This window comes from Eriocheir sinensis, chromosome 6, assembly GCF_024679095.1.
Source record: "Eriocheir sinensis breed Jianghai 21 chromosome 6, ASM2467909v1, whole genome shotgun sequence".
NCBI lineage: Eukaryota > Metazoa > Arthropoda > Malacostraca > Decapoda > Varunidae > Eriocheir > Eriocheir sinensis.
The window spans coordinates 19,091,463-19,106,462 of NC_066514.1; the positions used below are offsets into that span (position 1 = coordinate 19,091,463).

Consider the following 15,000-nt stretch of genomic DNA (forward strand, 5'->3'; position numbering starts at 1 on the left):
ACCACACGAGCGTAAGCCCAGGTCCTGTAAAACTACAAATAGGTAGATACACACACACACACACACACACACACACACACACACACACACACACACACACACACACACACACACAAATGTAAATAAAGGAAGTAAAAAGAGACAGAAGGAAAAGCAACAGGGTTGGAAAGGCAAATTTCTGTTAGCATAAACTGCCAACCTCCAGGAGCTTCTAGAACACCCGAGGGAAAGGCAGGAAAAGGCTGTGGCTGAGGTCACTAAGGCTCTGAACACAAGGCAGGCCCTGGTGAGGGACGCAGCAGACAAGAAGCAGCGTGGGACAGCTACTGGCCAGATGCCGGCAAGAACGGAGAGGCAAAGAGGAGGGCTGGGACTGGCCGAGGCCGAGGCACCGCAGCCTTGGAGGGCGGCCCCCAAGCTGCGGGGAGAAGAGGTGCTTGGGTTGTAGCGGGGGATGTGGCGCCACTCAAAGCTAGGATGCAGACACAGATCATTGAAACTCAGCGGCCGCCTTCCCCCTCAGGCAGGGTCAAGTCTCCAGCCAGTGAACCCTACACTATGGACCGGAAACTTGCCCCAGTCTTGTCATTAACACGCGAATTTTGGAAAATCAACCGCTTTGGTGCGAATCGCCATAACTCCCTTATTTCTGGGGCTACAGAAATGTTTTGGTATCATTCGACGGCAAAATGAAAGAGCTATAGTTTTTATTACGCGACCGGGGTCCAAAACCGACTCAAAAGGGTAACAAATTGAATAAATTCACAAAAAACGGCTCTGAAAAAAAAAAATTGAGTTCCCAACCTTGAAACCCACTCATTTTTTGAGAATTTCAAAAAACTTATTTATCAAATATTTTAGCCCTACCAATGTGCTTTCCAATATGATGCATAGCATTTTCCTACTCCCAGTAGTTTCGTCGCTAAAGCTCGAAACGTGACCAGAAGTCGCGACGAACATTCGCCGAATCTGTCTCATTTCACGCGCCGAGACGAAAAACCTTCCTGACGCCACAAAAATTAATGTATCAGCATAAAAGTACATATATGAACACTTTAATATGTTGACTATCTTGTATTAAAATCATTTTAAGATATCTATATAAAAAGTTACTATTTTTATATAATCATTTCACTATATAAATCAACCTATATTAAGCACCTTATTGTACATGTTATTTATTTTATTTTATTTAGTATTAAGCCCTATTTCTTCCCATTTATGAATAATACATTTAATTTGCTTTCTTGTGATACCAAATATATCTATATCTATATTTATCTATCTATCTATCTATCTATCTATCTATATCTATATCTATATCTATCTATCTATCTATCTATCTATCTATCTATCTATCTATCTATCTATATATATATATATATATATATATATATATATATATATATATATATATATATATATATATATATATATATATATATATATATATATAAATACATACATATATACATACAAGGGACGAAAAACAAACTTGGAAGCGAGGTATCAACAACTCCTTCGAGCTGGTCACAATGCATTGCCAAGAGGGGCTACATGTCAAATTGCAGCCTTCTAGAGGCAATAATAAAGCCACACTAGACAAAAACGGCAAAGTGTCTGGAGTTCGTCAAAATCGCTCACAAAAGGGTTTGCGTTTTGAGCTCTAGCGACGAAACTACTGGGAGTAGGAAAATGTTGTGCATCATATTGGAAAGCACATTGGCAGGGCTAAAGTATTTGTTAAATAAGTTTTTTGAAATTCTAAAAAAATGAGTGGTTTTCAAGGTTGGGAACTCAAAAATAGTTTTTTTCAGAGCCATTTTCTGCGACTTTATTCAATTTTTTTACCATTTTGATTCACTTTTGAAGCCATCCATTACTTGAGATGTCACTGCTCCAGCTCACCTGCAGGGTTGACGCGCCCAGTGGCGGGGGATGGTCCGTCAAGGCATGGAGGCACGGCTGGCCGGCTTCGAGGCTTATTCTTGCGTGTCGTCGGCGCTGACCTCCCACCTGGTGCACAGCAAACACCCGGCCAGCCTGCAGCAGGCTCCTGGTGCGCTGTGTCAGACTGCGGAAGTCCTCGGCCTGCAAAGGTCCCCGGTGGAGGGAAGGGAATTAAGAGCAAGAAGACCACGTCAGGCTGCTGCCTTGGCCGGCAGGAAACAAGAGTGTGTAAAGAAAGCTGCTGACTCCTTAAGAGAGCTTTACTTATGAAGCTGAACTCAAAACTCACTGAGACACTAACAGAAACACCAATTATGCCATGACAAGGTGACCACTGGTAACTCACTGAGGCACTAACAGAAACACCAATTATGCCATGACAAGGTGACCACTGGTAACTCACTGAGACACTAACAGAAACACAAATTATGCCATGACAAGGTGACCACTGGTAACTCACTGAGGCACTAACAAAAACACCAATTATGCCATGACAAGGTGACCACTGGTAACTCACTGAGACACTAACAGAAACACCAATTATGCCATGACAAGGTGACCACTGGTAACTCACTGAGGCACTAACAGAAACACCAATTATGCCATGACAAGGTGACCACTGGTAACTCACTGAGACACTAACAGAAACACCAATTATGCCATGACAAGGTGACCACTGGTAACTCACTGAGACACTAACAGAAACACCAATTATGCCATGACAAGGTGACCACTGGTAACTCACTGAGACACTAACAGAAACACCAATTATGCCATGACAAGGTGACCACTGGTAACTCACTGAGACACTAACAGAAACACCAATTATGCCATGACAAGGTGACCACTGGTAACTCACTGAGGCACTAACAGAAACACCAATTATGCCATGACAAGGTGACCACTGGTAACTCACTGAGACACTAACAGAAACACCAATTATGCCATGACAAGGTGACCACTGGTAACTCACTGAGGCACTAACAGAAACACCAATTATGTCATGACAAGGTGACCACTGGTAACTCACTGAGACACTAACAGAAACACCAATTATGCCATGACAAGGTGACCACTGGTAACTCACTGAGACACTAACAGAAACACCAATTATGCCATGACAAGGTGACCACTGGTAACTCACTGAGGCACTAACAGAAACACCAATTATGCCATGACAAGGTGACCACTGGTAACTCACTGAGGCACTAACAGAAACACCAATTATGCCATGACAAGGTGACCACTGGTAACTCACTGAGGCACTAACAGAAACACCAATTATGTCATGACAAGGTGACCACTGGTAACTCACTGAGACACTAACAGAAACACCAATTATGCCATGACAAGGTGACCACTGGTAACTCACTGAGACACTAACAGAAACACCAATTATGCCATGACAAGGTGACCACTAGTAACTCACTGAGGCACTAACAGAAACACCAATTATGCCATGACAAAGTGACCACTGGTAACTCACTGAGACACTAACAGAAACACCAATTATGCCATGACAAGGTGACCACTGGTAACTCACTGAGGCACTAACAGAAACACCAATTATTCCATGACAAGGTGACCACTGGTAACTCACTGAGACACTAACAGAAACACCAATTATGCCATGACAAGGTGACCACTGGTAACTCACTGAGGCACTAACAGAAACACCAATTATGTCATGACAAGGTGACCACTGGTAACTCACTGAGACACTAACAGAAACACCAATTATGCCATGACAAGGTGACCACTGGTAACTCACTGAGACACTAACAGAAACACCAATTATGCCATGACAAGGTGACCACTGGTAACTCACTGAGGCACTAACAGAAACACCAATTATGCCATGACAAGATGACCACTGGTAACTCACTGAGGCACTAACAGAAACACCAATTATGCCATGACAAGGTGACCACTGGTAACTCACTGAGGCACTAACAGAAACACCAATTATGTCATGACAAGGTGACCACTGGTAACTCACTGAGACACTAACAGAAACACCAATTATGCCATGACAAGGTGACCACTGGTAACTCACTGAGACACTAACAGAAACACCAATTATGCCATGACAAGGTGACCACTAGTAACTCACTGAGGCACTAACAGAAACACCAATTATGCCATGACAAAGTGACCACTGGTAACTCACTGAGACACTAACAGAAACACCAATTATGCCATGACAAGTTGACCACTGGTAACTCACTGAGGCACTAACAGAAACACCAATTATGTCATGACAAGGTGACCACTGGTAACTCACTGAGACACTAACAGAAACACCAATTATGCCATGACAAGGTACTGTGGCCACTGGTGCTGTGTTGAGGTAAGGCAAACACAGCAATCACACAGTGACAAGGTAAGGTGACTGCAGTGCTGTGTTGAGGTAAGGTAAGCACTGCAGTGACGTGTGCCAGGGACTCGCTGTAACAAGAGTGACACCCAGGGGGGGTACTGACCTTCAAGCTTGGCTCTAAGATGAACTGCACTTTTTCCATGATGGTGAGGTCTGGGTCTGACTGGGGCCTGGGTTCTTCTGGGTCTGACTGGGAACTGGGCTCTTCTGGGTGTGACTGGGGCCTGGGTTCTTCTGGGTCTGACTGGGAACTGGGTTCTTCTGGGACTGACTGGGGCCTGGGTTCTTCTGGGACTGACTGGCGCCTGGGTTCTTCTGTAGAAACAGTTTCCCAAGCAGCCTGGACAGCCTTGGCGGCCTCCAGGGCTGCACTAGATGCCTCTCTCACCTGAAACAACAACACTGGGTTAGGGAAGAAGCTCACGCCCTCGCCCCTGTGTGCCGCTTTCTATGCCCTCTGTGTGTACCCCTGTGTATGCCCCCTGTGTGTACCCCTGTATATGCCCCCTGTGTGTACCCCTGTGTATGCCACCAGTGTCTACCCCTGTATATGCTTGTAATGTGTATATTATCATGTACATATGAATGCATGTGTCGAAACACAAGCTCAGTGTCGCCACAGGATGTTAGTGGACACGTAGGCGCTTATGGTCGTGAGAACAGAAGCTGGGTTGACGCTAAATCAGCAAGGATCAGCACCGGAACGTTGTAAGTTCCGGCAAGTCATCACCGGAAGACACACCCTTCCGGCGAACCAGCAACGCAACTAAAACGAGCGAGCAGCGCTAAGAGGGAGGAGAAGAAGACGGGTGAGGGCACGGGGCACAAGGTCCGCTCCGGGTGTGCTCCCAGCGTGTACCCTTGTGCATGCCCCCTGTGTGTACCCTTGTGCATACCCCTTGTGTGCACCACTGTGTATGCCCCCTGTGTGTTGCCTGCTGTGTTTACTCGCGTGGCTGAGAGCCCAGGGCACAGGTGCAGCACACTCACCTTCCAGGCGGTGTTGAGGATGCCGGCGTCAGGGAAACACTGCTGGCACTCCTCCAACACCTGCTCCACCTCACTGGTGAGGTGAAACACTGTTCCCACAACCCTGAGTGCCTCTTGCTCTGTTGCAGGAGTGCGCAACTTCTCCCGCACAGCCTGCAGCTCCTGCTCCTTCTTCTTTGTCTCCTTCCTCTTCGGTGCCACACGGAACTTTTCATGCTGCAGGAGCTCCCTGGAACTCCTGCTCTGGTCCATCAGTCCCTGGAGGCTGTCCTCCAGCTGCTGCTGCCGCTCGCCCCAGCCTGTCAGGGTGGCCTCATACTGGTCCAGCTGGGACTGAGCCTCCTGGCAGGCGGTGATGGCGGCCACAACTGTGGCCTCCTGTTCCTGCAGAAAGGAACGCATTTTCTTGGAGAGACCCGCTGCTCCCTTCTTGCCAGCTGATCCTGCTGCCCCTTTCCCCTTCCCGGCACTAGGTGGCGGCGAGGCTGCCGCCGCCTTGCCATCTCTCAGCCTTCTTATGAAGGCCTCAATTGTATAGCTGACAGGGAACTGCCCGCCCTCGGGCACGGCATGTCTGACGCGGCACTCCGGACAGGTAACACGGCCCTGCTCCTTCAGCTTATCTGTGCACAGTGTGCAGACTGTGGCCACAGGGCAGAGTGCGTGGCCGCTGTACTAAGTCATCAAAGCCTGTCAGGCACACTGGACACTCCTCGGGGTTGTCACCCTGAAACAGAGAGGCAGAGTGAGGGAGGCACTACAGCAGGAACACACTGGAGGCAGCACACAGCCACACACTGGTAACAGGCTGTCCAGCAGGGTTGTCACCCTGAAACAGAGAGGCAGAGTGAGGGAGGCACTACAGCAGGAACACACTGGAGGTGTGTGTGTGTGTGTGTGTGTGTGTGTGTGTGTGTGTGTGTGTGTGTGTGTGTGTGTGTGTGTCAAGCAGGCAGTGGATAATACTGTAATTAAACAGGCAATACAATCTTCATAAAGTGTGGATGAAACAGTCTTGAACCTTAGTTAGCACAGCACTGTGCATGAATCATCTCTACTGATCGTGTCCAGTGACTCCAGTTTCCAGAGCCAGTCCTGTCCTGATCGCATCAGCTCAGACTCACCGCGGGATCAGTGTGCCTCTCACCAGCCACATGAGCCTCAATAGGCGCCACTTCAAAAATCCTGCCCCTGTGCCACCAGCGGGACATTCAACAACTGTCCCCTAAAACTGAACTTGAAAAATAAATAAAAATAAGTAAAAAAAAAAAAAAAAAAAGACAATATTTTGTCATTCTCAAAGTTAATGAAAATTCCTGAGTATTCCCGAAAATTCCCGTGTAAGGTTTCACAGTTCAAAATTCCTGTGACCTTTACAATGGTACTTCCTTATAGCACAACAGAGTGGAAAATACTGGCGTTAAGCTGACGGGAATCATCAGTTTATCGTCTGAAATATTTCATGTGCTTTCTTTGACAGAAAAATAGAGTTGTGTCTATAAGGAAGGTGCCAATGATCAGTGGTGGTCTTCGTTAATCATAATCTTAACATCGTTATATTGTTAATGTAAATGTTAACGTTGATACCGTTAATCCAGCAAGAATGTATTGAATGTTAACATTAACGTCTATGAAAAAAGTACATCATTACAGTAGTCCTTGGTTTATCCGGCATGAACGGGTGTGGCAGATAAACCGTTGTTTTGAGACTTGCTCCTAGAAAATTGCAAAAACTCCCTTTTTTTTCCTTTATTTCGTCCAGGCCTATAGCGCTGGTAGGCTATCTTGCTTGGGTCTGGTGGTTGGCCCAAGCCCGTCATGGCGCAGTCAAGTGTTTATAGAGGCGCCATCTAATATTTGTATATATATATATATATATATATATATAGATATATATATATATATATATATATATATATATATATATATATATGTGTGTATATATATATATATATATATATATATATATATATATATATATATATATATATATATATATATATATATATATATATATATATATATATATATATATATATATATATATATATATATATATATATATATATATATATATATATATATATATATATATATATATATATATATATATATATATATATATATATATATATATATATATATTTATATATATATATATATATATATATATATATATATATATATATATATATATATACATAAGAACATAAGAACATAAGAACGCAGGAGTCTACAAGAGGCCGGTAGGCCTGTACAAGGCAGCTCCTTTGACCCTAAGCTTCCGTGTATCTAACCCCACCTAATATTGCTGTCCATGAATTTATCTAGTCTATTTTCGAATGTGACAATTGTATTGGCACTCACCACATGACTGCTAAGCCTATTCCACTCATCCACCACCCTGTTAGTAAACCAATTTTTGCCTATGTCCCTGTTGAATCTGAATTTATCCAGTTTAAACCCATTACTTCGTGCCCTACCCGGTTCTCTTACCAACAAAACCTTATGAATGTCTCCCTTATTAAAGCCCTTCATCCATTTATAAACCTCGATCATGTCTCCACGAACCCTTCGCCTATCTAGAGAATGCAAGTTTAACTGCTTGAGTCTTTCCTCGTATGGCAAGTTTCTCAACCCCTGAATCATCTTAGTCATCCTCCTCTGCACCGATTCTAACATTTTCATATCCATTCTATAGTAAGGTGACCAGAACATAACCGCATAGTCCAGATGAGGTCTAACTAATGCTAAATATAGTTTGAGGAAGACTTCGGGGCCTCTGTTGCTTACGCTCCTTGAAATAAATCCCAGTACCCTATTAGCTCGATTTCTAGCTTGAATGCATTGTGCCCTTGGACGGAGATCAGAGCTCACTAAGACCCCTAAATCCCTCTCGCACCCAGACCTGCTTATGAGAGTGTCATTTAAGCAATAGTTATGTGAGGGGTTGTTCCTACCTACACTCTACACTCAAAATACTGCACTTCCCTACATTGAACTCCATCTGCCATTTATCCGCCCAGTCATACAATCTGTTGAGTTCACCTTGGAGAATACTAGCGTCCTGATCCGACTCAATTACTCTACCGATCTTGGTATCATCTGCAAATTTACTAACATCACTACTAATTCCTGTATCTAAGTCATTGATATAAATAATAAACAAAAGTGGACCTAATACCGAACCTTGTGGGACCCCACTCGTAACACATCCCCAGTCAGATCTTTTACCATTGATTTGCACTCTTTGCTTCCTATTGCTAAGCCACGCCTTGACCCAGTTCAAAACTTTACCCTCTACTCCGTGAGCCTGTAATTTAAGCAACAGTCGTTTGTGAGGAACTTTATCAAACGCTTTACTAAAATCAAGATAGATTACATCATAATTTTCATCTCTGTCAACCGCCTCAAATACTTTATTGTAAAAGGACAAGAGATTGGTGAGGCATGACCTACCTTTTGTGAACCCATGCTGCGAGTCGTGAATTAAGCTATGTTTCTCTAAATGCTCCCGAATGTTCCTGGCTATTATGGACTCCAGCATCTTGCCTATAACCGATGTTAAGCTAATTGGGCGATAGTTTGAAGCAACTGACCTGTCCCCCTTTTTAAAAATCGGCGTCACATTAGCTACTTTCCATAGGCTCGACACATAGCCAGTATTTACCGACATCTTAAAGATGTCGGTTAGTGGGTCACTGATTACATCACCTAATTCCTTTAATACCCTCGGAAATATCCCGTCAGGACCTGGCGACTTGTTCTTCTTAAGCTTATCTATCTCATCCTGAACTACTTACCTGGTAATGATTATATCCCTCAATTTATCGCCATCCCCGCCCTCGTACACCTGAACTCTTTCCGGTATAGTCGTTCGATCCTCCTGTGTGAATACTGAAAGGAAGTAGTCGTTCAACAATGTGCTCATATTTTCGGAATTTTCTACTAGCTCCCCTGAGTTTGTTTTCAGCGGTCCAATTTTCTCCCGTGTTTTTGTTCTATACATCTGAAAGAAGCCCTTAGGATTACTTTTCGCCTCATTTGCTACTTTGATCTCATAGTTCCTTTTTGCTATCCTGGTGTTTTTCTTAACTAATCTAGATAGTTCGACGTACCGGCCCCTGAGATGTGTTTCCCCATTCTTTATTTTCTGATAAATTCCCCTCTTTTACCCAATCTCGTGTTTTAGTCCACGAGTCATCCACTTAGGATCATTGTTTTCTTTTCTAAGTGTTCGCTGTAGTATATACTGTCCTTGCCCCTCTACTATTACTCTAACTAAATTATTGTAAGACATTTCTACCTGGTTCTCCTGGCTCTCCAATCCGCAGTTCTGGCCCTCATGAATCCCTAGATTATCCCAGTTTACCCCTTCAAGATGTCTTCGAAGCCCCTCGTAATTTGCTCTTCTGAAATCTGGCACTAACACTGGGTTTGGTTCGCGGGTTACCGCCCAGTCTAAGCTAAAACCAACCGTTCTGTGGTCACTATTTCCCAACTCTCCGCCCACCTCCAACTCACGTAGCAAGTTCCCATTATTGGTTAGGACTAAGTCTAATATGTTATCTCCTCTGGTAGGCTCAGTAACTACCTGCTTAAGGAAATTATCTTGTATAACTTCAAGAAAGTCCTCGGCTTCCAGGTCACCCACTAGGTCTTCCCAGTCTATATTCCTATAATTAAAGTCCCCCATTACGCAGACATTTCTACTCATACTCGCCCTGCCAATCTCCTGTAGTAATATACTTGTGTCCTGCCTGTTAAGGTTGGGTGGCCTGTACATAACTCCTAGAGTTAGTTTTTCTTTCCCTTTGTAAACGTCCACCCAAACTGATTCTGAATCCATGTTAGTTTTGACTGAATTGTTAACTAAACATTTAAGTGAGTCTTTAACATATAGCGCAACTCCACCTCCCTTTCTGCCCCTTCTGTCTTTGTGAAACATCTGATAACCCGTTATTTCAAATTCTGATCTAAAATTTCTATTAGCAGTGTCTATCCATGTCTCAGTGATCGCTATTATGTCAAAATTTTCTGAACAAGCTTCACCCCTTAGTAAGTCTATCTTGTTTCTGAGGCTCCTGCTGTTAGTATAGAAGATTCTTAGCCCGTCCTCTGTTACTCCCCTAGAATTACTTCTAAGCTGCCTGGTTATATTATGAGCTAGATGTCCCCTCCCATTACTCCTCCCATTGCTCCCATTACTCCTCCCCCCCTCGCCTATACTAAAAAATCCCTCAGGGTACCAAGTGCTCGCTCAAGGGAGTCTGAGAGAGCCTCAATACCCTTGAACGTCAAGTGTATCCCGTCACGGGCGTAGAGCGCGTCGTTGCCAAAGAAGAGGTCCCAATTGTCGACGAACAGCCACCCATTGCACCCGCAATGCTCTGCAAGTCTGCTGTTCACTGCTATCGCCCTGGACAGCCATCCATCGCCAACGCCCCTCCTTGGCAGGACGCCACACACTACTGGCGACCCACCAGCGTCACGTATCCTGCCTAACAATTCTCTAAAACGCCTGAGAAGGTCCTCGCTTGGCACACGAGAAACGTCGTTTCCGCCACAGCTGAGAAAGACAATGGGGTTCGATCCCTCGCTTGCCATACACGCCTCAATCCTGTCTGATATATGGCCCACCCCTGCCCCTGGGAAACACACCCTCGTCCTGTTCTTATCCTTGGAGCAAAAATACCTGTCAACATAACGAACCTGACTATCACCAACAACAAGAACCCGACGGCCGGAAGAGGGGCCAGGAGGGGTGGGTGAAGGGGGGAGGGGAGAGCGGGAAGGGAGGGGAGGAACCTGCTGTGAAGAACGAGGAGAAATTGGAGGAGGAGGAGGAGGAGGAGGAGGAAGGAGTAGGAGAAAGGGAGGGTGAGGTGGTGGAGGGAGGAACGGACGAGGAGAGGGAGGAGGAAACATGGAAACATGGAAACATGGACTAGCAGGCAGCAGAAAGCCTGTTGGCTCGCCTCGGAGTCCCCGCCTGGGGGGGGGACCACAAATTCCCCCAGGGAGGACTCCCCTTCTGGCTGCCGACCCGAGAGGTGTCTTGATAACTCCTCGAACCTCTTTCTTCTCAATTTCTGCAACATTCGCGGTTTTCGCTCTAATTTTCATTCTGTGGAACATCATCTCTCCTCCTCTAAACCTCACCTTCTCTTCCTTACCGAAACACAGGTTTCTGAGGCTACTGACAGCAATCTCTACTCTGTTCCCTCCTACTATCTCTATCCTAAATTTCAATCCAAAGCTGGATGTTGCGCCTACGTGCGCAACGACATCACTTGCTCTCGTGCCCACGACCTTGACTCTTCTGAATTTTCCACCATCTGGTTAAGACTTCACTGTCATTCTATTACTAAATACATCTGTGCTGTTTATCTCTCACCTAACTCTACCAACTATGTAAAATTCTTTGACTATTTGAATTCTAAAGTGGAGCACATCTTGACCCACTCTCCCTTCGCTGAAATCTCCATCCTAGGAGATTTCAATGTTCCCCACCAGCTTTGGCTTTCATCCTCTTTCACTGACCATCCTGGTGAACAAGCCTACAACTTTGCTATCCTCAACGACCTAGAGCAGTTGGTCCAGCACCCTACACGTATTCCTGACCGTCTTGGAGATCGGCCCAACATTCTAGACCTCTTCCTTACCTCAAACCCTTCTGCTTATTCTGTCAAACTGTTCTCTCCGTTGGGCTCCTCCGATCACAATCTTATTTCTGCATCCTGTCCTATCGCTCCTGTACACTCTCTGGACCCACCGAAGAGGCGATGCTTCTGGCATTTTGCTTCAGCTCGGTGGGACGACCTGAGGATGTACTTTTCCGATTTCCCGTGGAATGATTATTGCTTCCAGGATAGAGACCCCTCTGTGTGTGCTCAGCGCATCACAGAGGTGATTGTCTCTGGAATGGAGGCATACATTCCTCGTTCTTTCTCTACTCCTCACGCTAAAAAGCCTTGGTTTAATCACGCTTGTTCTCGTGCTGTCAATGATAGAGAGGTAGCTCACAAAAGATACCAGACCCTTCAAACTAATGCTAATTATGAACTTTACATTTCTGCCCGAAATCGTGCCAAATCTATTCTCCGACTAACCAAAAATTCTTTCATTAATAGAAAATGTCAAAACCTTGCTTTCTCTAACTCTTCCCGTGACTTCTGGCATCTAGCCAAAAAATCTCCTCCAACTTCACTTCTTCATCTTTCCCTCCACTCCTCAGTCCTGACGGCAACACTGCCGTCTCATCTATCTCTAAGGCTGAACTCTTCTCTCAAACTTTTTCTAAAAACTCCACTCTGGACGATTCTGGGCATATTCCTCCTACTCATCCCCCCTCTGACTCCTTTATGCCTGTTATAAAGATTCTTCAAAATGATGTTTTCTATGCCCTCTCTGGTCTCAATCCTCAGAAGGCTTATGGACCTGATGGAGTGCCTCCTATTGTCCTTAAAAACTGTGCCTCCGTGCTGTCACCCAGCCTGGTCAAACTCTTTCGCCTCTGCTGTCAACATCTACCTTTCCTTCTTGCTGGAAGTTTGCCTTCATACAGCCTGTACCTAAGAAGGGTGACCGCTCCAATCCTTCAAACTACCGTCCTATTGCTTTACTTTCTTGTCTATCTAAAGCTTTTGAATCAATCCTTAACCGGAAGATTCAAAAGCACCTTTCCACTTCTGACCTTCTATCTGATCGCCAGTATGGGTTCCGCAAGGGGCGTTCTACTGGTGATCTAGCCTTCTTAACTGACTCTTGGTCATCCTCTCTTAGCCGTTTCGGTGAAACTTTTGCTATTGCGCTGGACATATCAAAAGCTTTTGATAGGGTCTGGCACAAATCTTTGCTTTCTAAACTACCCTCCTACGGTTTCTATCCTTCTCTCTGTACCTTTATCTCCAGTTTCCTTTCTGACCGTTCTATTTCTGCCGTGGTAGACGGTCACTGTTCTTCCCATAAATCTATTAACAGTGGTGTCCCACAGGGTTCTGTCCTATCTCCCACTCTTTTTCTGTTGTTCATTGATGATCTTCTTTCCAAAACGAACTGTCCTATCCATTCCTACGCCGATGATTCCACTCTGCATTATTCAACTTCTTTTAATAGAAGACCCACCCTTCAGGAACTTAACGACTCAAGGCTGGAGGCTGCAGAACGCTTAGCCTCAGACCTTACTATTATTTCCGATTGGGGCAAGAAGAACCTGGTGTCCTTCAACGCCTCAAAAACACAGTTTCTCCACCTATCCACTCGACACAATCTTCCAAACAACTATCCCTATTCTTTGACAACACCCAGCTATCACCTTCCTCAACACTAAACATCCTCGGTCTATCCTTAACTCAAAATCTCAACTGGAAACTTCATATCTCATCTCTTACTAAATCAGCTTCCTCGAGGCTGGGCGTTCTGTACCGTCTCCGCCAGTTCTTCACCCCTGCACAGTTGCTGTCCATATACAGGGGCCTTGTCCGCCCTCGTATGGAGTATGCATCTCATGTGTGGGGGGGCTCCACTCACACAGCTCTTCTGGACAGAGTGGAGGCAAAGGCTCTTCGTCTCATCAGCTCTCCTCCTCATACTGATAGTCTTCTACCTCTTAAATTCCGCCGCAATGTTGCCTCTCTTTCTATCTTCTATCGATATTTCCACGCTGACTGCTCTTCTGAACTTGCTAACTGCATGCCTCCCCCCCTCCCGCGGCCCCGCTGCACTCGACTTTCTACTCATGCTCATCCCTATACTGTCCAAACCCCTTATGCAAGAGTTAACCAGCATCTTCACTCTTTCATCCCTCACGCTGGTAAACTCTGGAACAATCTTCCTTCATCTGTATTTCCTCCTGCCTACGACTTGAACTCTTTCAAGAGGAGGGTATCAGGACACCTCTCCTCCCGAAACTGACCTATCTTTCGGCCACCTCTTTGGATTCTTTTTAGGAGCAGCGAGTAGCGGGCTTTTTTTTTTATTAATGTTTACTTTTTTGTGCCCTTGAGCTGTCTCCTTTGCTGTAAAAAAAAAAAAAAAAAAAAAAAAAAACTCTGATGATCTTCTCGAGGATTTTTCCCGCCACTGAGGTCAAGCTGATTGGTCTGTAGTTTAGGGCCACACTTTTGTCTCCCTTTTTGTAGATCGGTGTTACGTTCGCTTGTTTCCAGTCTTTCGGGACACTGTTTTGTTGTAGTGACTGATTGTAGATGGCGTTGAGTGGCTTGAGGATTTGCTGCTTGAGTTCCTTGAGCAGCCTGGGTGACAAGTCGTCGGGTCCGGTAGACTTGTTTGTCTCGAGTTTGTCTAGGTGCTTTTTCACATCCCGTTCGTCGATTGTACCAATTTCTATGGGAGTGATTCCCATCGGTGGGGAAGGGCTCTCGGGTACGGACTGGGTATTCTCGACCGTGAACACAGACGCGAAGTTCCTGTTTAGGATTTCGACCATTTGTCTACTGTCCTGTGTTAGTACGTCACTTTCATCTTTTAGGGGACCGATATTGCTTTTTGTCTTCTTTTTGGTTCTTATATACGTGAAGAACTTTTTCGGGTTGGACTTGGCTTCGCGTGCAATTTGCTTTTCATAGTCGCGTTTACTCTGGCGAATGAGTGTTCTGCAAGCTCTGAGGCTTTGATGGTACTGTTCGCGTGCCTCGTCAGTGCTGTTTTCCTTTAGC

The 15,000-nt window shown here is 45.1% G+C and overlaps 1 protein-coding gene across 5 annotated transcripts in view; it reads right to left on the reverse strand.

Annotated features, from left to right (window-relative positions):
• LOC126989731 (uncharacterized) overlaps window positions 1–6,632 on the reverse strand; it is a 10,566-nt gene extending 3,934 nt beyond the window's left edge. For 3 of the 5 annotated variants that reach the window (XM_050848354.1, XM_050848359.1, XM_050848363.1), the window contains exons 1-3: window positions 5,321–6,632; window positions 4,434–4,718; window positions 1,909–2,091 (exon numbers count right to left, since the gene is read on the reverse strand). In XM_050848354.1, the coding sequence (XP_050704311.1) occupies window positions 1,909–2,091; window positions 4,434–4,718; window positions 5,321–5,722 (870 nt within the window). In that variant the 5' untranslated portion in view covers window positions 5,723–6,632. The remainder of the gene's footprint in view (window positions 1–1,908; window positions 2,092–4,433; window positions 4,719–5,320) is intronic. The other 2 variants (XM_050848346.1, XM_050848351.1) reach the window with 2 other exon arrangements.
• Between the last annotated feature and the right edge of the window lie 8,368 nt (window positions 6,633–15,000).